At 49.6% G+C, this 22587-nt stretch overlaps 1 protein-coding gene across 4 annotated transcripts in view; it reads right to left on the bottom strand.

The window, feature by feature from the left end:
- Window positions 1–22587, bottom strand: part of LOC311526682 (gamma-aminobutyric acid receptor subunit gamma-4) — a 74482-nt gene that overhangs the window by 4999 nt on the left and 46896 nt on the right. For 2 of the 4 annotated variants that reach the window (XM_084639943.1, XM_084639944.1), the window contains exons 5-8: window positions 20559–20779; window positions 19021–19103; window positions 14207–14344; window positions 8743–8895 (exon numbers count right to left, since the gene is read on the bottom strand). In XM_084639943.1, coding sequence (XP_084496069.1) covers window positions 8743–8895; window positions 14207–14344; window positions 19021–19103; window positions 20559–20779 — 595 coding nt within the window. The remainder of the gene's footprint in view (window positions 1–8742; window positions 8896–14206; window positions 14345–19020; window positions 19104–20558; window positions 20780–22587) is intronic. The other 2 variants (XM_084639946.1, XM_084639945.1) reach the window with 2 other exon arrangements.

The following is a 22587-nucleotide window of genomic DNA, read 5'->3' as shown; positions in this document are numbered from 1 at the left end:
AAGCCAAAATCTATGGTGCTTCCATCATCAGCCATGCTCTACGAGGGAAAGGATATAACTGTGGTGTTAGAATCCACAAACTTATGAATGAGGCAATGAATCGCTTGAAATGGATGGCACTTGGCGATTCCATGAGCAATGATGTTCTCCCAGATGACGAGAAGAGATGCATCTTGGAGAAAGCTCAAACATGCACTGAAGCATGTGAAGATGGGGAGATGGAACACAGAGAAAAGAGAGTGGAAACACAGAATGCCCTGGCAGTCTTCAAAAGCAGCGCCCAATCAGTCCACCAGCTCATGGACACTTGTGTTACCCAAGGAAAAATCTGTTCAGATACATTTCTGTTCTGGGAAAACTATGTAACAGATTTCTCCCAACTACTGATGGATTACATTGTAGCAAGAGAAATGATAACAAGTCCATGGAGCTTGAGACATTTGCAGAAATGATTCCAGTTGACTTCTAGTGTGGTCATGGTAGATGGGATTATGTAAATGTAGCAGAAGCCAGAAATATATCATGCTCTATTTCATAGGGAGCAGTATACTGGACTGCCAGATCCTTCAGGGGTGTATGGCATGACTTGGCCATCAGGCAACCTCTCAAGAAGCACTGTGGGAATAATCAGCCTCTTTGCACAAAAGGTAAGGCTCTGACCAAATATTAGCTGACTGCACATTTTAAGGCAGCTGTAACAGCTATGACAAATGTGTGGAATTCAGCCTTCAGCAACAGATCTCCACAAAGAAGCTATCAAAAAGCACGACTGCTGATGAAATTGCTGTCCAAGATGTTATTAAAAGTTGTGACTGAAAGAATGACAAATCCTTTTAGCATTGAACCTGGAACAAGCCCATACACCAGACAGTTACTTGTGAACATTGCAACATTTCCTGTGACCCCATCTGAAACTGCAGAAAGTTTGCGTATGGCAAGAGAGAATGGCACACAAGAAAAGCAGTTTGTGACTAGTAGACTATGAAGCGGTGAGGTAGACCTCTCTGATCTCATAAAAAGTCATAATTTAAAATCATTAGGTCCTCCTGGAATCTCCCATTGCTTCGATGGATGAGGGTTCAGCTAGTGTTGATTTGAGTTCTTGGTTTATTTGTTTTTAGGGCTTCTCACATGGGAAGTGAGTTCAATCATGAATTTGCAAATGCGGTTGCATTTCTTGCAAACGCAGTCATTGTTGGGGGGAGGGTTTGAGCTGTTGGCCTTATGATGTGCTATCTTCTCCTACAGAGACCTCACATGCCACTCCTCATGGCACAGACCTCTCCATCTGGGTCTGTCCAGTGCAAGAGTTCCCAGGTTCTAATATCTGCCTTGCATGCTTTGAGGTTGGCCTTCAAGGTGTCTTTCTATTTGAGGATGGGTTGACCCTTAGAGCATGTTCCCGAGCTCAGTCAGCTATTCAGTGTAAGGAAAACCTCCATGCAGATCACGTGTCCCACCCAGCAAAGTTGAACCCTGATGAGCATGTTCTTGATTCCAGGGATCTAGGACCTCTCAAGGACTTCAGTGTTGGGGATCCTGTCCTGCCACTTGATATAGCAGCTGGAGCTTAGGAAGCGAAGGTGGAAACTCTCCAGCTGTTTGATGTGGCACTGTAGACCATCCATGTCTCACAGCCATACAGGTGTAAGGTGAGTACAACAGTGTGGTGAATTTTTATCTTGGTTCTGAGGCAGACTCCACGCTCCCTCCAGAGCCTGTGGATGAGTCTGCCAGATGCCAAGCGTGACCTTGCTGGAAAGTGTGCTACCCAGGTAGCAGAATTTTGTGACCAAGCTGAAGGATGTGTTGTCAATTGTGTTGTTGGGATCATGGTGCTCATGATGCTGGTGGTCTGGTACTGGCTGGTACATGCCCTTCATCTTTTTCAGGCTGATTGTGAAACCGAAGCATTTTGAGCCATAGGCAAAGAGGTCCACAATAAGCTGAATGTCCTTGAGTGCATATGCAATAAGGGCACAATCGTCAGCAAATAGGAGTTCTCTCAATAGCTGTTCAATTACCTTGGTGTGAGCCCTAAGTCACTGTTGATTGACTAGACGCCCCCATCTCAGCTAAACTGGATATGTGCGCCTCTATTGAAGTCCTGTAATGCAAACAAGAGCTTGGCTGAGAAGACAATGGCAAAGAGGACTGGAGCCATTACGCATCCTTGTTTGGTGCCATTGATAGGGAAGGCTTCTGACGAGTCATCACACTCCCCATCACGCCATCATGAAATGAGTGGATGACATCAATCATCTTCTCTGGGCAACCAAATTTATGAAGGAGTTTACATAAGCCCTTGCAATTCACTATGTCGAAGGCTTCGGTTAGGTCAACAAACACCATGTACTAGTCCTTGTTCTGTTCACCAGCCTTCTTGTGTACTTGTTGGGATGCAAAAATCATGTCCATGGTTCCACAGCTAGCACAAAAGCCACACTGTGACTCTGGATACACTGAGTTCACTAGGTGGGAGACGAATCTGTTGAGGACAACCGGTGCAAGATCTTCCCTGCTATAGACAGCAATAAGATTCCACGATCGTTGTCACAGCTAGAGATGCTTCTCTTCCTTTTCTATAAATGGATTATGAAAGCATCCTGATATTCCTGGGGCACAGTGCCTTGCTCCCATACAATTTTGGAAGGGGTGGTGAGTTTCCTGATCAGGTGGGCACCTCCACATTTGTATGCTTCAGGTGGAATACCGAGTTGGAGATTTGCCGGTGGTCAGCTGCTTGATGGCCTTAGTAACTTCATCTAAAGAAGGATCCATAGACAACTCCTCCAGGACAGGATGCTGTGGGAGTAAGTCAATGACTTCAATGAGTGATGGCTCAGGACACTATCAAAGTACTCCGCCCAGCGAGAGAGAATCTTGTCTTTGTGAGCAGCTGGTTACCATCTGCTATAAGGATGGGGCTGTGCCACTGGAGAGTGGGCCATACACCACATGGAGACTTACGTAGAATCATGCTTGTTGGCTGCTTCCTGCAGTTCTGCAGCCTTCTGCTCCCACCAGTGATTCTTCAGTAGCCTTAACTGGGTTTGTCACTTATGTTTGGTCTGGAGGTGTACCGGGACATTTTAGCATCCAGCCAGGTGTCCAGACATTGCCAGTTATTGGGATGGACTATCAATGATTCTGCTTATTGCATTTAGCCATTTATTAGGCCTTTGCAGGAACTTAGCATAACTAAGGCAAGCCGGGAGTGGGGTGAACGACAGCTATCACATGAAGTGGCTTGACTCTACACCTCTCTGATATGCTGGGGTATGCATCTGTGAAAAACAGGAAGTCTGGCTATATTTCAGGACTGTTATTATTGGGAAATATGGCTGCCAGATTAACTGCTTGGAAATTGCTTGATTAACAATTATTTTTTTTAGTGATATGTTTTTGTAACACCTGCTTTTGGCCCAGTGACTGATTTTGTTTGGTCAGCAATATAACCCCCTTTTTTATTGATATGTCTCTGTAACTTTTTGAGTGTAAGAGGGGAATTGTGGGTCTGGGCCAAGTGGATCGCTTCGTGGACACATTGAGATCTCCAGCCACCTGAATACCACTCCAAACTCCTAGCAGGTAATCATCAGTTCGGGGTGCTTTGTAACCTATTGTGTTTGTATGTGCTTAAGACTAAACAAAGCAGTGACTTCAAGTAAAGGCATCCTAGGGAGAGTGCTGGCTTTAAGTGAAAGCACGTGGTTTTGATTTGTTTGTGTCAGCCATATAGCAGGCAGAAGCACTGCATCTCCCTTGGTCTGTCCTGATACCACCTCACGGAGAGTAAAGTTACCTAGAGCTTTGGGTTCGGGGAGGTTGTCTGCTTCCCCAGCTGCCATGTGTGGAGCTAGGCAGCTTGCAGCATGCCTACCAACCAGATCAAGACCCACAAGGAAGTGAGGCAGGGCAACGCCTATTTGCCCCGACTGGAGAGTTGTTCTGGTGCTTCGGCGTGAGATTATGCCTCTGGTGCCGAGACTGAGATAGTGATACATGTGCTCAGAGGCACCAAGGGAACTTTTAGAGCAAAAACTTAGGTGCCAAGTGAGTTAGGAACCTATGGGGTTGGGTGGCAGCTGAGGGGGGATTTTGTGGCTCACGGAGGTGCCTAAAATGGACTTAGGTGCCCAAGTCCCTTTGTGGATCTGGCTTTGTGTGCCTATTGTGTGGACTGAACATTCTTAGATTCCTCTGACTTTGGTGTGGGCCTGTGGCATGTACTGAGCACGCTCCTCAGTTCACTCCCCAGCTCAGCACTGCAGGCCTGCTGCTTCAGCAAGGTCTGTACTGCTACCAAAAACTCTGCTGGCATGCCCAGGGTAGTTTGCCCCATTGTAAAAACAGGTCAGAGGTAAGGGGAGGCTCTAGTCATCCAAGATCCCCAGACTTGTATCCCAGATTTTATTCGGGGTCTTCATCAGGCATGCCAGCTCTCAAGCCAGTTTGGCTCTGCATTTGCATTTTAGAACATTTTAAAATTAAACAGAGCTCATTTGCCAGAAAAGGAAGGGAGCTGAATCTCAGGAGCCCCATGACCGTGACCCCAAATGGTACCCAACGCCTTCTCCTAGCTTGCAAATTTCCACACCAATCTGACTGGTCTATGAACTTTAGAGCACTTTGAAAATGTACTTTTGAACAGAAATGCTACCGCTACAGCCTTTGGGTGTCTCTTGTGCCTGTTGGCATTCCAGGTTTTGCTCACAGCAGCATCACTTTGTAAAACCAAAGTAAAAATGTAATAGAGTTTGGATGATTGGGTTTTGGGGCTGTGTGTTGTTCAGCTCAGGGGAAGGCTAGTGAGATGATGTGTTCTATGTGAATACTGTTCATTTCCCCTTCAGCTTTGTGCAAAAATCTTCCTTTCCCATCCCAAGAACAAGCCTGAAATGTCAGCGGTGGTGTGTCAGTAACCTAACTGCATGCTGCCATTTATAAGCCTGCTCCCATTACTGGCAGTGTGAGCACTTTTGAGAGCAAAGAGAAGAAACACTCAGACATGGTCACACGGGAAAGATGATACAACAATGTAGAAGGTAGCTATGGTCTCCGCCTGCTGATGGCTTTACAAAGTAGGGCCATGCCTTTGAATTCACGGCATGGGCAGCCCTGACCTATCCAGACAGTTAATGAAGAACGCAGCAGTCGCTGAATTAAGTAGTCCTTGCTCAGTATCACGAGCAAGAGCTGAAGGTAGGTAACTGCAGTCCAACCCAGCTGCAGCTTTCCCAGAGTCAGCAGCCTGTGTCTCACTGGCACCTCGATTGTTTTTTACCACAGTACATCTCTGGATAATATGTGCGACATGTTGTTTGCTAAGAAGAACAAAACAAGGGAGAAACTGCCTCCAACAATGGCCTCCTTCAGGCAGCATCTGAAATGCGCAAACGGTCAGCCCTACATATGGAATCATGCAACAGTTCTGTATCTTCAAAGGTCCCCTGTCAACAACAGATGGGTGATAGCATGGGACATCTTGTTCCTAAAATGGCGGTGCTGCCACCTGCTCCGGAAGCCATCCTCACCTTTGTGTATTGTGGCTGTGAGAGTATCTGTGCAACAAGGAGATGCAAATACCACAGGGAAGACATGGTGTTATGTGATGCATGCAGCTGTGAAAGTGACGAGTGTAGCAACAGAGTATCAAACACATCAGAAAGGTTCTGAGGGGAGAATAGAAATGTTTCAACTATCTCCAAATTACTGTGGCTATTTTATGAGTTAATATAGCTTAAAGGGGTGTCGATGAGACATTCAGTAGTTTATAGTTATATGGAGAAGTTACATAAGAGTGCATGATTATACTTCGTTATTCACATGATATATTCGTACAAGACAGTCTCCAGCCCTTCTACCAAGAATCATTACTGTTATATAAGTAGTTTACATAGATTGTCATTGTATTCAGTGATGGTAAGAAGATAATTACAGTTGTACTAAGTTTGCTTTAGACTTACGTCTCCAGCCAAGCAGATAACATCAAAAATATATGTTATGTAATTAGGGGGTAGGGGGCCTTATTATTTGCATAACTTCATAAAAAGAGCAGACAGAAAAACTTTTCTCAACTCAGTCCATTCTACAGAGGATGACAAACGTTTTGATGTATTACATGGTACAAACAAGCTCAGACTATCATGTGATTCCAGAGTTTTGCTTTAACTGAAGGCAAAGTAGTACAGAAAAATGCATAAAATATATCACGTGGGCTAAATATTTCCCAAAACAGTATTACTTTGAGTATGTAATTACATTATGAATTGTATTAGAAAGTTTCTGCCAATTTTGGCTGAAATTAGACTGTTTCTACGAGTTATGGCCCTTTTTGTGAGTTTGATTTCTTTGGATTAGATGCCTGATAACATTTAAACATTTTGTGACACAGAAAAGCTGCACCACTTCCAGCATCTACATCCATGATATGTGCCTAACATGTAGCAATGAAATTTTTCTAGCTGATGGGTTACACCTTAGTGCCCAAAATGGGTCTGGGCTGGTAGACTACAGGCTCTGAACTGTGGAGGACCAAGTGTGAGATTCTTGGATAAACCTGTGATGAGTGTAAAATTCCTGGAGAAAACAATGGTGCATTTCTAGTAGGAGCGAGTTAAGCTATGGTCCACCAAGGGCCAAACTCCTGTAACTCCATTAACATCAATGAAGTGACACCCACAATGAATTTGGCCTGTGCAGTTAGAGCCCAATCCAAAGCCGAGTGAGTGAATGGAGGTCTTTCCTTTGACTTTAATGGGGGTTGGATCAAATGCTCAAATATCTCATACGTGGGATCCTGTAGCCCATTCACAGGAAGCAAATGTGGAGGTTGCAGTCTCTGAAAATAGCTCCCGTGGTCAATAATGTGAACTCAGCCAGAGTGCTGCATGGTACAGAGGGTTCTGGAGTGGGCACTCTCCATACTCCTGCTTCTCCATTGCTAAGCCAAAGTTATCCTTCCTTCTATCCCTTCCAACCTGCTGAGGTTGCACAGGATATAAGTGGGGGTAGATTTCAACCTAATATATTTTCCTATTGTGTTTGTATTAGCATCTGGGATATGACTTAGCAGATTTTTCAAATACTACTGAAAGTAACATAAGGGTCTCTAATGTAGGCTGACTCTGTCTTTAAATAGATTTGGGATTATTTTTATGAAATACAACAGGGCTATAGAGAGAATACATTACTCTTGACATCCTGAGGCTCAGCATCCCATAGGGAGAGCCCCCTCCTGGGTAAATCCAGTTGTGGAAATCTGCCTTTGGAACATATTTTTCTGCAACAGTGCTTTTTCCAGCCCTGCAGAATGCCCTGTTTATTGACATTTATTCCTTCAGATGCTTAGAATGCAATTGATCTCTACCTCTATTGAAACCAAGATTAAATTCTCCACTCCACTCCCTGCTTTTTTTTATGGGGTGGGGGTGGCATTACAGAGATTGTGAGAGCATCCAACTAGCCCTGTGCAATGATGATGGTCTCTCCAGTGTCAGAGGAGATCTCACAGGCCTGATGCTGTTATCAACAAGCCAGGTGAAAGAAAGTGAGAGTGGGGAGGGGAAAAGAATACAAGATGCACCTCATACTGCAGAACACAAATAGAGTTAAGAGCCTGGAAATGGGATCAGAAGAACTAGAGGTGGTGAAGACCTGTTAGATCTCTAAACGGTATCTCCTGCTAGTGGGACCCCCTGCCTCCCCATATATACAAACATGAGAATGACCATACTGGGTCAGACCAAAGGTCCATCTAGCCCAGTATCCTGTCTGCCAACAGTGGCCAAAGCCAGATGCCCCAGAGGGAATGAACAGAACAGGTAATCATCAAGTGATCCAGTCCCTGTCACACATTCCAGCTTCTGGCAAACAGAGGCTAGGGACACCATCCCTATATAGTGGAGGCATCACGGGACAATAAATGGAGATTACTCTTGATCCTAACCAAACAGTCAAAATATGCTTTGTACCCGATCTCTGCCAGAGATGGTTAGCAAACCTAGACAATGAGCAGGGTCCTCACCTCTCCGCTTGCTTTGCACTCGTGTGTGCACACACCTGCATGCATCTGAGCCTCAAACCCTTACCGGAGCCCGCTGTCAGACTGGCACCCCACTGGATAAAAAGTAGTAGCTCTACCAAGTGCACCAAAGAGATCTTCCCCCCGATAGCACTCTTCTCTCAGGAAGTCGCTGTTAGATACATAACTCACCCATGTGGCAGGCGAGCCATGGCTGGCGGAGTGGTGCGACAGGCACAGCCTGCTAACGTGATCTAACACTTCTCTGTGTCTATGTGTGTCTGTCGGTCTGTCATTGTCACTGGCTTGGAGGAGAACAAGTGCCAGGGTTTCTCTCAGGCTAACGTGCAGAGACCCATGATGCACTGCAGATTCTCCGCTAGCCAGAACTGCAGTCTCAGCTCTCACTTGCTCTCAGGCAAGGATGGAACATTACAGACGAGGTGACCTAGCATCTAGGATGCTGGGTAACATTTTCAAAAGTACCTAAGTCCCAGAGCCTCAAAGGTACTTAAGCACCCGTTGAAATCTGGGGAAGTTAGGTGCCTAAATACCATTGAGGATCTGCACCCACATGCCCCAACAGTCTAAGTCCCATGAATTTTCACTAGCCCTGCTGAGTCACTTAGACATTTTGGAAAATGGCCCTTGCCGGCTAGCTGCACACACCTCTGCTGAGACAACAGGCGCCGGAGGTACAGTACAGTCTGCCTTACCCAGAGAAGTCCTGGCCGGTGTGGAGTCTCTCTTGATCCAGAAGGAAACCCAGGACAAAACTACAGTCAGGATACAGGGGATATAGGTCTGAATGGCAAAATAGCCCATCCGCCTGCTCAGATCAAAGGAAACCGTCATGACCATATAGTCCCCTAGAAAAAGGCCATAAAGAGGCAGACAAATCAGCATAGTAGGAGGTGGAGATGGTTAATCACCCTTTTATTCCTGTTATCTATCATACTTACACAGCCCCCAGGACCCTACTGTCTGAGCTCCTCACAAGCTTTAATGTATTGAGCTACACAACACCCTGGTAAGGTAGAAAAACACTACCCTCATTGGGCAACTGGAGACACAAAGTGACTTGCCCAAGGACATGCATAAAGTCTGCAGCAGACCAGGGAGTAGAACCCAGTTTTCCCTGGCTCACAGGCTAGAGCCTTAATCACCAGGCCATGCTTCCTCACTACCCTTTTGGGGAACAAACTCCCCTTCATGAAGAACATCATTGCCTTTTTCTTGCTACATGACATTGAGCTTGGAGGCCCACGAGACCTTTGAATTCACATGGCAAGTTTGTGGCTTGCCTCCATAGTTGACCATTTAAACATGAACAAATAGAGGGCCTGAATTTGCCATTGACTGCTTTGCGAAAGAGCCAGGCCCTCAAAGTCTGCGGCTGATTGGTGTCATTTTAAGGCACAACTCACTCTCTCACCACCATGGCCAGCTATGAACATCTACATGCAAAATTTCTACCTTATCAAAAGAGGCTGAGAGGATCCCAGCACCGCCATCTACTTGCCTCTCCTCCTTTGCTTTGACACTACACCCCTGTGTGTGTGTGTGTGTGTGTGCATCCAAACACAGCCCTAGGCAACTCACCATAGTGAAGTCTAGGAAGCAAGGAGAAGCTACACCTAGCCAGGGCTGCATTGACAATGGGAGAGGTGGGATCCATTCAACATCTCTTTGCCATTAGAAGTACGGCTTATAACTGTCAGCCCGTCATTTTACTCCTTAGTCAATATTGCTTACTGACAGATACTAGCCCCTTTTGTCACACACAGAAAGCAGCAACTACTTCGCAGACATCATTACATACTGGTCCACCCACCAGCACACTGATCACTGATTCCTAGCTCTGCTGCTGAAGAGTTTCTTGTCCTTCAAATCTCTCCGGAAAATCTGCTTCTCCCAGGGAGTCTGCCCAGCAGCCAGGTTCATGTCTTCCCTTTCCTGAACTTTGGCCCCATGTCTTGGCCTGGGATGGCTGGTCTCCTGTCCCTTAAACCAGAAACAGTTCTGGGCAGGAAGGTGTTTTATTCCGAAAGACTCATGCACATTCACAGTGCTATGGAGCCACATCTTCCTTGCCCCTTTACGCACTCTTTAACCAGGCAAAGCTGCCTTTGACTGCAATGGATTATAATGGGGCACGGCTTTAGCCTGTTAACAATGCATTCAAGGTGGATGTGCAGAGCCATTCTGGGGGCGGGGGGTCACCTGCAAGTACGCTGAGCAGAAAGCACTGTGATGGCTTGGTGCAGCAAATCAGAGCCCCCCCCTTCCCTGTGGGGGAGTAGAGGGGGTCTCTGGGGAATGAGAAGATGCCCCTTCTAGTGTGGGGCAGAGGGGGTTGTGGGGGATGAGAGGGGCAAAGCCAGCCACTCCTCATGTGGGGCAGAGGGGGCTGCAGTGTGAGAGGAGCAGAGCCAGCCCCTCCCTGTATAGAGCAGATAATGGCTCTGGGGATGAGGGAGCAGAGCCAGCCTCTCTCTGTGTGGGGCAGAGGGGGTTTTGGAGGGTGAGGAGAAGAGCCAGCCCCTCCCAATGATGGACAGAGGAGGCTGTGGGGACACGGGGGGCAAAGCCAGCCCCTTCCAGTAAGGGACAGAAGGAGTAAGAGGGGCAGAGTGAGTCCCTCCCAGTGTAGGGCAGAGAGGGGCTCTGGGGATGCAAGGGACAGAGACAGCCCCTCCCAGCATAGGGCGAAGAGGGGTCCTGGGGTGAGTGGAATAAGCTAGGATTCAAGACTTTTGAGCTGAGGAGGAAGGTGGCTAAGAAAATAAGAGCCGCCATGCTCGGTCAGCCAATGGCCCATCTAGCCCAGTAGCCTGTTTCCAACAGCGTCCAGTACCAGAGCTTCAGGGGGCGTGCACAGAGAGAGATTCACCCCATCGTCCCCTCCCAGCTTCAGGCAATGAGAGCATTGCCCCGAGTATGGGGTTGCATCCCTGCCCATCCTGGCTAATAGCCACTGATGGCCTTATCCTCCATGGACTTGTCTAGTTGTTTTCTGAACCCAGTTATACCTTCGGCCTTCACAACATCTTCTGGCAAGAGAGTGCAACCCATGTAATTTAGGGCTTGGTTTCCTCTGTCCGATGTGATTTACCAGCTGGCCAGTATCCTTGCTATTTCTGTAGCCAGCAGCCTGTTCGCTGTGATTCTCAGATCCACCCCACATATGTCTATCAGTGCCACTGTGGGACACACATGGCCCATTGCTGGAATGGAGCTGGTCCGACTGACCTGTGCATGCAACACCTGCCTGGGGGCCCCGGACTCTGTTCTCATTGAACGGGCTGCTGCGGCCTTTGTCTGTCTGTCTCTACCTCTCAGCCTCTCTCCTCCTGCTTTAATCCCTTTGCCCTCGCTGCCAAGCTGCTAACTTGGCATCTGAACTTTTTAAACCAAGAGGTGTTGGCATAAATCTGCACTTTTTGATGGTTTAACATATGTGCATGGTTCCCTGGCCAGCTGCTTTTGCCAGGAAAGGAGACGGGAAAAGCGGTTTGTTTTGATGGGTCCGTTTCCCTTACCACGGTGCAGAGTCAGCTCACCCAGGAGGCAGGTTTCACATCTGTAAGGATGAGAGATTTGGCAGTGCCCTGTCCATATTTCCCTGCGACGGATTCTTTGCTCCTGCTTCCCCAAAGGGTTGATCCTGGAGAAACCCTTTGTTCCTCTGGGGAGAAGGCAATTTTCTCTCAATGCACTGTTTAATCCTGGCTCTCATGGGTGCCGTTACCATCCTGGAGTTTGAAATGCTCCATTTCCACTGCTCCCTCCTAGAGTAAACAAGTGTGTTCGCTCCCCATGCTTATACAGACCTGGGTTTCCTCTATATGGCTGAGCCTCAGTTCTTAGGGTCCAAGGCTGAGGGCTTGCTGTCTTGTGTGGCTCAACCCCACGCCCACTGCTCCCCTTTGGAGGGCTGTATTCCTTTCATCAGCAAGGCCCGGCCCCCTTCTGGCACAAGGGCGGGGGGGATTTGATCTCCATGCTGTCCCTCTCCCAGGCCTCCCCTCCCCGTCACATCATGTCAGCGATCCTACAGCAACTGTGTGCTGCCAACACAGCGCATACTGGGGGAGTCAGCTGAGCCCCTCCCTATCACATCACATCCCCCCTCTTCTCCGGGGGGGCAGGAGCTCCTCAGTGGTGGTGCTCAGCTGGGCTCTCCTGAATGCGAGGCCTCTGCCGTGACCTGCTGCACAGCTGTGGAATTCACACCTCCTTCACAGAAAGCCCCCCTAATTTACAAGTTCGCCCTGCTCCCACTCTGCTGCCTATTCCGCAAGTCCCAGGGTGGCAGCATTTTCTTCGCACAGCTACTATTTGCCTGTCACGGATGCACCCCTCTCCGCTCAACCTTTTCTATGTGTAGTTGTGTTCTCTGGCCAGGCCGGCATCTCAGCCACTGGCCTCATCCCTCCAGGTACAAGCCTTCTCCAGTCCCGGAGAGGAGCCAGCGGTGGTGCTCCTAGGGCAATGGAGACAAGCGTTGATGATAAACGAGATCACACTCCTGAAGCCGAATGGGGGCAGCCCAGCTTGGTAGAGCTAGAGACTGGAGGTGACAGAGGATTTCAGGTTCCCTGGTGAGCTCAGTGAAGCTGATGATTGGGATTGGGGCAGGGTTCCCTGATGATATCAGTAAAACCACTGCTGACGGGGAAGGGCTGGGGACTGAAGATTCTCCATTCCCTGGTGATATTGGCATTGCAAGGCTGGTTTACATTCGTGCAGGTTTCTGCAGTGAGAGGCTGCACATGGGAACATGGGCTGTCATGCATCAGGCCCAGCTCTGCTAGCCAAAGGGATGTGTTGCGACTGAGCTTGCCCGTGTGGGTTATAAGTTTTCACTCCCCTCCTGTCATTCTCCCCTGTCCTGTTGTCCTTCCTGAGACATTAATTTACAGATCTTTGCACTTCAGCAGCATCTTTCAAGAGAGGCTCTCATAGCACAATGCAAATGTTAGTTCAGTCACCCTCACACCTATTCTCACCCTCAGTTTACAGAGAGGTATGCAGTGGGCCGGAAGGCTTCGATGACTTGCCCAAAGTCACACAGCAAATTCATAGCAGGGCAAGGAGTAAAACCAAGGAGTCCTGACATCCCTCCACTTACTCCTGCCGTTAGACACCACTGTTGTCTTCACCTCCGAGGGTTTGCTTAGCTCCATTACAACACATCCAGGACAGTTAGCACGTGGCAGGGTGGCCGTTCAATGGACCCTGAGTTCAGACTGAGTATGTCCCCCAGCTGCAGCCACAACTAACAGCAATGTCTGCATAACGTTCCATCAGCTGGCCTGTCCTGGAGACTCCTGAAGATGGGCTAGCAGCATACTACAGCTATGGCTTCAGCCAGGACATTTACATTCTGCAATGGCGCAGACATGGGCGCTGTCCTGAGACAAGGCCCTTACGTCTCATTTACTCCTCCACGTCTCAGCCATTGACTCCCATTCTGCCTGGCCCTCATGATGTCCCCAACAACACTCTTTATCCCCATTCCCCTTCCTTCCTGACCCTTGCTGGCACTAGCTAGGTCCTTTCTCTGCTCTGTCCCATCCTCAGGCTGTGGGGGGATATCCTGTGCCTCTGTCCTACCCCATACTGTGCCTAGCTACATGCTGTGTTTGCTGCCCTTCTCCATGGGCTACAGCGAGCACATCACCCTTCAGGTTGCCTGTAGCTGGACCCTTCTTTTAATGACTCTATCTTTGGCTTTATGGCTTCCTGGTGCTTCCCACCAATCCCCTCTGCCCTAAGCACATCTCCCAAGGGTTTGAGTGGCAGTTACTTTCTTAACTGAATTTAAGTATGAATGAAAGTGATTGATAATTCCTCTGGCCTAGAGCCCTGAGCGAGTGTCTCCCAGGCAGGGCTGCCATTGCGCCCCATTGCTGACATGTCCTATCCCCTTCCTTCCCATCTTAGACCAGCTTAGCTCTGCCCCACCTCTGTGCCCCCTGTTAGTCCCTGCCTGTTCCTTCACACCAGTTCTTCAAACACCTCACTCCAGACCCAACACACCCGCTGTTCCACCCAGTCCTTCCTGTGCATCTCGACCCTGATCTGCAGCACCCCTACTGTGTGCACATGCTCTCTGAAACTGGGGAGAGCCCCCTTGTAACACAGCAGTGTTTCTATCAGGCCAGGATGCCTTACCAGCCCCTGTCCTGAGAACTTCTGATGTGTTCCTCAGGCCTGTGAAGTCAAACTGATAAAGTCTCCAGGTGCGCTGGTCTGAGACTTCAATGGAGTAACGCCTCCAGCGGTAGATAATCTCCTCTCGCGGGTAGCCATCTGGGGACGGGACAAGGACACAAGGACAATGGGTGAATTGCCATGACACCTTGTGCAGAAATAAGAACCTTGCATGTCTCTTTGATGCCATTTGTTCTGGAGACAATTTGGACCGCTGTGATATATTATTGTTGCTATTTCGTATTTCTAGTGTGGTCGTACCTAAAGGCCCTGCTCATGATTGGGACCCTGTTGTTCTAGACACTTTGCAAACACACAAGAAGAGGTGGGCTAGGATTCTCATTGATTCAAAGGCCATTATGAGTAATGAGTCTGACCTCAGGCATAAGGCAGGGCCTAGCTTCCAAAGGGAGTTGGGCACCTAACTCATAGGCACCTTCCAAAACCAAACTATGGTCCCCAAAGAACTTACAGCCTAAAGAAGCAAGACAGGCAAGCAGTAGTACACAGATGACAGAGAAGCATGGGCTTGGGTCCTGAGCCAGTGTACATCAGTGTGGCTCCTCAGAAGTCAAGAGAGCTAGGTTGCTCTACTGCTACTGAGGATCTAAGAGCCCATTAACATGTCCAAAGATCCCTGTCTTCTGTAGTTCCAGTCCTTTAACACTGCCGCCTCCCCATCCCTCGATCCAGGTGTCTGAGCCAACAATCCTTCATCCACCCTGGCCACGCTACAGACCACCTGGTTTTAGCCCTTCCCATGACTACGACTGTTGTTTCTAGTTTAACGCTTTTGCGTTGGCTCACTCTTCTCTGCTGTGGTTATTTCAGCCCCCCATCAACTCCCATTTGTACATTGCAAACTTCTACTGAGCTATTCTGACAGCTTTGTCCCTCACCCGCCCTCCCCCCTCCCCCCATGCCTGATCCCTGCAGGCTGACGTGGTAAGCGACTACCATTCTCTGTGAGAGGAGACCGTAGAGCAGGTAGCTCACTAGAGCAGGGGGTTCCCTCTCTGTGTTGTAAATTGGCTCTCCTTGGTCTGTGTCCCAATAGGCCAAAAGGAGTAAGGGGTCAAATCCAGCACTAAGGGGTGGGATCCAAGCCCTGACTCTAGTGCAGTTACCTGGTGTGGAAGCCCCCAATTGGGAGAACAGTGGGTTTGCTGGTCAGGATTGTGGTGCACTGGTGCTGCTGCATGGGAGATCATGGCTATGGCATAGCGGAGGGGGGCTGCAGGATCGGAATGAAAAATTTAGTGCGGGGAGGCAGTGTGGCCTAGGGGATAGGGCACTGGACTACAACTCAGGAGACCTGCATTCAATTCCTAGCGCTGCCACCGCTTTACTGGTTAACCGTAGGTGAGTCAGTTCCTCTCTCTGTGCCTCCGTTTCCCCATCTGTAGAATGGGGATAATATTACTGACCTCTTCCATAAAGCATGCTGAGCTCTGTGGCTGAAAACAGATAAGTACTAGAAGTGGATTAGATGCTATAGGTCAGCGGGGGGGGTGGTGGCCCCTGGATTGGAATAATGGGGTGCTGCAGATCAGGGTCGAGATGCACAGGAAGGACTGGGTGGAACAGCGGGTGTGTTGGGTCTGGAGTGAGGTGTTTGAAGAACTGGTGTGAAGGAACAGGCAGGGACTAACAGGGGGCACAGAGGTGGAGCAGAGCTAAGCTGGTCTAAGATGGGAAGGAAGGGGATAGGACATGTCAGCAATGGGGCGCAATGGCAGCCCTGCCTGGGAGACACTCGCTCAGGGCTCTAGGCCAGAGGAATTATCAATCACTTTCATTCATACTTAAATTCAGTTAAGAAAGTAACTGCCACTCAAACCCTTGGGAGATGTGCTGAGAAGCTGCATACTGGGCTGAAGGGCATGGGGTTCCCCTTTGCCCTTCTTTCCTGGGCAGCCTAGGGCATGGGCTCAGTCTTCAGGTTCACTGCTTGCTGCCCCCAGATCAGCCATTTCTGTGTGATCTGAGGGGGGCTGCGGCTGCTTTGGGCCAGGCATGGCTTCAGCATCACAGATGGTAGGCAACAGCATCAGACAGACTCCCCTAATGAGCAGCACCTCAGCAGTCAGTTAGCTGGATCAGAGAGAGAGGCTGGGCTGTAATTAACGACCAGCGGCTGGCTTAAGGGACTGCTGTCAAAGCTCTTCTGTCTCTTGGCTCCATGCCACACTGGAGTTCAGTGCTCGCCCTACACATGTCCCTGGGACTCGTATGCACTCTCTCTTCCATTGCGTTTCAGCAAACAGTCCCTGGAGAGCCCCTGACAGATGATACCCCTCAGAGGCCAGAGCAGCGGTGCAGGAGAAGCGTTGTATTTACTGTAAGACCTATAGGCTGTTGGTTCAGTCCGAGCTGAACGGGAACCAAAGGCCGATGTGACCCCAAAGCGTGAGATGGGTTCCTCTGCTTACATCTGATAACAATCTATCCGGAGGGCTGCCTCCTGGGTTCCATCCTGTACCCAAAGGGGATCACCCGGCCCTACAGCCAGACCCTTTGTTATAGGTGACTCAAAATACTGACAGTGGGAGCAGCGGGGTGACCTCATTCCATTCCCTTCATTCCTCATCGGTGCCACTTGCAGCCCCCTCCCCCCACCCTCAAGGAGCTTGGGACGTGCCCCAGAAGTAATGCTGTGCTATTGCATGGGATTTCCCAGGTGGGACTGGGGAAGCTCAAACCCCACCTCCTCAAATCAGGTTGCTTTTAAAGGGGAGCTTAGCTGCCCATGCAGAGCCGCTCCTGGGGTGTCCGCTGGGAAACGGGTGACGGTAGAACTTCACCGGCGCCACATGGAGATATTTTGCTAGTGAACAAAACGCCCTAAGGCCGTGTCTACACTGGGCAAGCCCCAATTTCAGCCATCAGTGACCAGTGACCGGTACTGCTGCAATCCCAGCGTCGGCAGCCGAAGCTGCTATTAGCACCGATGTTGCTTGCCCCAGTGCACGTAGCGGCTTTGCCTGGCTACACTAGGGCTAGTACCGGTGCAGCTACAGCAATGGCTGCACCCAGGCCAAACTCTACTCTGGTGCTTCTCCTTGCCTCTCCACCCACCTCCCAGCCTGAGCATCTCTCCGGTTCCCCAGCAGCTGCACCTTGCAGCAGTGGCTGCTTCCTGGCTTCATTTGTAAAATGAAATGTCAAACTTGTTTTGAAGCAGGGATCTTGACACCTCTATGATAGTTCCTTGCGGGAGGGGAGACAGGGAGAGCCTGACAGCATAACTAAACTGTGTTTCTAATTAATTGTCGAGCATGCATGGAGTGTACTGTTAATTAGCAAAGAATGAGGGAGGGGCAAGAGGTGGGAGGGGATGAGGGGACCGTATCTCCTCCGCATTTTGTTTTCCTCATAAGCAGCTCACAGCCGTGCGGTCTGAATCTCGTCAGAGGCAGGGTGATGGGGCAGGGAGGTGGGGAGGGAGCTGCTGGAGGTTATGAAGCTCACATCTGCTTTGCCATCTCCTGATGCTCTTGCGAAGACATGAAATGGGATGACAGGCTCCAAGCTAAGTTACTGGTGGAGCCCAGTAGATAGCAGGCACCATCAGCGCTGCCCGCTCCAAGCACGGGGTATGTCTACATTACATGCTGAGCCTGGGCTCTGACTCAGGTTTGAGCGCAAGCCCTGCTTCTGTCCACACACAAATCAGTCTGACGCAGGGTCAGGCCAGCAAGCACACAGGACCCAGTCCTTGGGCCCTGATAGGGGGATGGGTCAGAGCCCAAGTCCCGCTGTGACCTGGGTCCAAGCCAAGTGTGGACGCAGCTCAAGCCACAGACATGAGTCAGAAGCTCGGCATAGTGCAGTACGGAGCCATTGGCATGGCTGTGAGGCCTGGTCCAGCGATTATAAACCCAGTTTTATAATGCAGTGAGGATGCTAAGGCACAGGTTTGGAAACACTGGGTCCACTAACCAGGGTCCCACAGAACCAGGGTTAGAGTAAATGTAGACATCCCCATAGGGTACATCTACACAGGAAAAAAAACACCCCGTGGCGGCTAGCCTCAGAGCTTGGGACAACAGACTTGGCTTGCTCTACAGTGCTGCAAATAGCCATGCAGACATTCTTGCTCCAGCTGAAGCCCAGGGAGTCACAGCCCGAGCTCCAGCCCGAGCCAGAATAGCTACGTGGCTATTTTTAATGCTGTCGCATGAGCCCAGCAACCCCATGTCTGTAGACCCGGGTTCTGAGACTCCTGGAGCATGAGCTCCAGAATCTCTGCCCTGCTATGTGCCTTTGTACCACTCTGGTGACCAAAGGGCATGGGATATATTTTATTGCCCTTGGCTTGGGGTAATCCCCATTGGGTCATCATAGATGGCCCCTACACCATCCTCCCCACAGCTCCTGGCTGGCGTGCACTGTGCTCCAGCTACCTTCAACTGGTAGATGATCCCATGGGGACCACTGCCAACTGGTGTAAGTTAAAATGACCTCCAGGCTATTCTAACCTGCCCCAAGGCTGGACAGATAATCAGGGAGCATAACCAATATCCCCATTTCCCCAGTCCCCCTCTATTGCACTGAGCAGAAATTTAATGCAGCAAGGAATCTTGTCCCAGAAACAGGAGGAGGCCCCAGGACATGGTTGAGGTATGTTGCTGGTGCTGTTTGGGAGAAGCCCAGTGGTACAGGAACATGGGTTCTGAATTAACACCCACCTAACAGAGTCTGTTCTCCCTGGTACAAGGGTTTGGCCCTGTTGAATTTCTTCCTTAAACCGTATTTAAGGCACTGATACTCACAACTGGAGAAAACCAGTGGGCAGGAGTGCGTGTCCATTGGGAAATTCTGCAGCTGGAGTAGACATTCCGCCTCTATGGTCAGCCTGGAAGTGAGACAAAAGACTCAGCCTCAATGCAGCTTAGTCTGACCTCAGACACAGCTGTGTAATAAACCCACGTGGGGATTTTCTGACAGAGCAGTTGTCAAAAAATGCTGAGTTGTGAAAACAGAAAGGGTCCCATAAGAAAGGGTCCGGTTCACCACACTTTTTTACTCAAAAAGGTTTTGGATTTTTTTTTTTAAGAAATTGTTGAAATGGTTCATTTTGACATTTTTGAAACAAAAAATTCCAGTTCAAAATGACTGCTCATGCAGAAATTTAAGCTAATTAAGGTAAAAAAAACCAGGGTCAAAATTGAAATAAAACATTTCAACGGATTTTTGGTTCACAAAAATGTCCATGATTTTGACTTTTCATCCTGATTTGGGATGGTAACATTCTTTGATCTCTCTGTCTATCTGTGTAACCTGCACTAGCACCAGGAACCCCCAGCTCTGAGATACCACTGCATCCCCTCTGCTAGATCACAGCACAGCCCCCAGTGACACCCAGCACTGAGATACCACTGCATCCCCTCTGCTAGATCACAGCACAGCCCCCAGTGACCCCCAGCACTGAGATACCACTGCATCCCCTCTGCTGTATCACAGCACTGCACCCAGTGACACCCAGCACTGAGATACCACTGCAACCCCTCTGCTGTATCACAGCACTGCACCCAGTGACACCCAGCACTGAGATACCACTGCAACCCCTCTGCTGGATCACAGCACAGCCCCCAGTGACCCCCAGCACTGAGATACCACTGCATCCCCTCTGCTAGATCACAGCACAGCCCCCAGTGACCCCCAGCACTGAGACACCACTGCATCCCCTCTGCTGTATCACAGCACTGCACCCAGTGACACCCAGCACTGAGATACCACTGCATCCCCTCTGCTAGCTCACAGCACAGCCCCCAGGAACCCCCAGCACTGAGACACCACTGCATCCCCTCTGCTAGATCACAGCACAGCCCCCAGTGACCCCCAGCACTGAGACACCACTGCATCCCCTCTGCTGTATCACAGCACTGCATTCAGTGACACCCAGCACTGAGATACCACTGCATCCCCTCTGCTAGCTCACAGCACAGCCCCCAGGAACCCCCAGCACTGAGACACCACTTCATCCCCTCTGCTAGATCACAGCACAGCCCCCAGTGACCCCCAGCACTGAGACACCACTGCATCCCCTCTGCTAGATCACAGCACAGCCCCCAGTGACCCCCAGCACTGAGACACCACTGCATCCCCTCTGCTAGCTCACAGCACAGCCCCCAGTGACCCCCAGCTCTGAGATACCATTGCATCATCTTTTCTGTATGGTAGCACAGCACCTGGGAACCTCTTGCACTGTGACTTGACTGCATCATCACCTCTGTGCTCCAGCACAGCAGCACAAAGCTGCAGGGGTTATTTAGTTACTTTGCGTTTGTGGCTGATGCCCGAGACGTACCGGAGTGTGTAGAGCACCTTGCCATCATTCCAGATCCTGAGCAGCTGGTTGGGCGTGGTTATCCAGTGCGAGTCGGCCCGCTTGGAGTTCCTGAAAAAGGTATCTGGGATCCAGATGCGGCTCACCATGTTAGTGTTCAGAGTGAGGGCTTTGAGGGTACTGTTAAAGCGAAGGCGCCGGTCATACCAGGTCTGAGCAAAGAAGATATCAATGGTATATTCCTGCCAAAAGAGACAAGACAGCATGTCCTATTATGAGGAATTATCTAGCCTGGAACAGACACACAGTGCTCTGCTGCCAAAGCCCAGAGTGCAGGGTCTTGGGGCCGCTGAGTCAGATTCACACCAGAACTCCTGGGAAACAGAAGGTGAAAAAGGCATCTGGGTGGACTGAGCAGGGGAAGATGGGCAGGTTGCCCATGCTACTGTTATTTATTATACCTAGCACCTACCAGCACCAGTTGAGGTGCCAGGGAGGCAGAGTATGTGGGTACAGTAGTATAGGCATTGTGCATACTATTAGTATATTGGTTTGTTTGTCAGCCTGAGATAGAATTTTGGGTTTGACTTTTTGATACTCTTATATTTATAATATGTGTAAACAAAGGACAAAGACCGTGTAAGTTGCTTCTGCCTAGTCAGATGGATTTGTTAGTACAAATGGAACAGATAAAAGCGGTTAAAGTGTTACTCGGTACGATTGCCTCAACCCCTATCTCAAGGCAAGGTCAAGCAACCAGTTGGGAGGGACAAGGGAGGACTGGGGAGAAGGTATAAAACCCTAAAAGACCAAAGAAATGCCTGACTCTGACTGTAGCATAACCTCACTCCTTACCCCTCCCATGGGGTACAAAGGGGGTGGGACTGTAGGCGTGCATTGCAGGTATATTTGGGCCTGCTAAGGAGGAGAAGGGGGGAAATAGGGAATGGGGACACAGTCAAGGCTCTGCGGCGTCAGAGCTGGGAAGGGGGACATCGGGGTGAACGCTATGCAGCGTCAGAGCTTGGAACAGAACACTGGGAAACGGACTCTGCTGGCTTGTAGAGCTATGGATATGCTTGCTTGGAACTAACCCCAATAAACATCGCATTGCCTGCACTTCGGACTTCTGGTCGTCTGCTTTCTGTCTGTGTGACAAGAACCGGAGAGAGGGTAAAGGGAAAGCCCTCTAAAATATACGCTTAGTAAGAGACAGCCCCTACCATGAAGTGTTTACATTCTAAATGGACAAGACAGACAACGAGTGGGAGCAGGGATACATTATTATCCCCATTTTACAGCTGGGACACTGAAGCACGGAGCGATTAACTGACTGGCCGAGGGTCACATGAATAGTCTGTGGAAAAAGCTTTGATGGAACAGTTTTCCATCAGAAAATGCAGTTCTGTCAAAATCAAAAGGCATCACACAATCAGGTTGATTCTGCCAAATTCTGATTTTGAGAAGAAAAGGGGAAAAAGTTCCGACATTGGTGACACATCCCCGGTTGACGTTCTCTGGATGAAACGTTTAGAAAGGGAATTTCTGTTCTGCGCCCAGCTCTGCTCTGAGTGCCAGGCCAGTGCCTTAGTGACAAGACTATCTGTGCTCCTGAATTTTATCAGCCAGGGTGACTGAGCAGCTTCCCATGGAGGGACCTCTTGAGTGCTTGGAAACTGGAAACCTGCTAGAAAGGCAGTTTATTCGGGGTCAGTGCATGACCTGGATTGTTGCCTCACAGTAGTGAAATGCAGGAGTTACTTCATCTTGACCAGCATAGTGCTTCAGTTCACTGGTGTGTGTTATCCTAGCCGCATGCTCCCTCCAGTGGGATAGGAACCAGAAACCTCATGGCTCACAGGCAGCTATTCTAGCAGATGAGCCAAAAGAGAATGCCCCTCAGGCCCAGCTGGCAGGAGCCAAGCTGACCGTTCACACCTTTGAGGTGCTTTGGGTCTAGTCTACATTCCCATTCCACTGAAGCAAACTCAATGCACGTGAAAGGGTTTGCTAGCTCTGGAGACTAAATGCTGGCTCTTCCTGGAACAAG

The sequence above is a fragment of the Lepidochelys olivacea genome, assembly GCF_965140295.1.
Source record: "Lepidochelys olivacea isolate rLepOli2 genome assembly, chromosome: 9".
NCBI classification, from domain to species: Eukaryota; Metazoa; Chordata; order Testudines; family Cheloniidae; genus Lepidochelys; species Lepidochelys olivacea.
The sequence above is the reverse complement of the archived record's forward strand: the minus strand, read 5'-3'. Positions and strand labels throughout refer to the sequence as shown.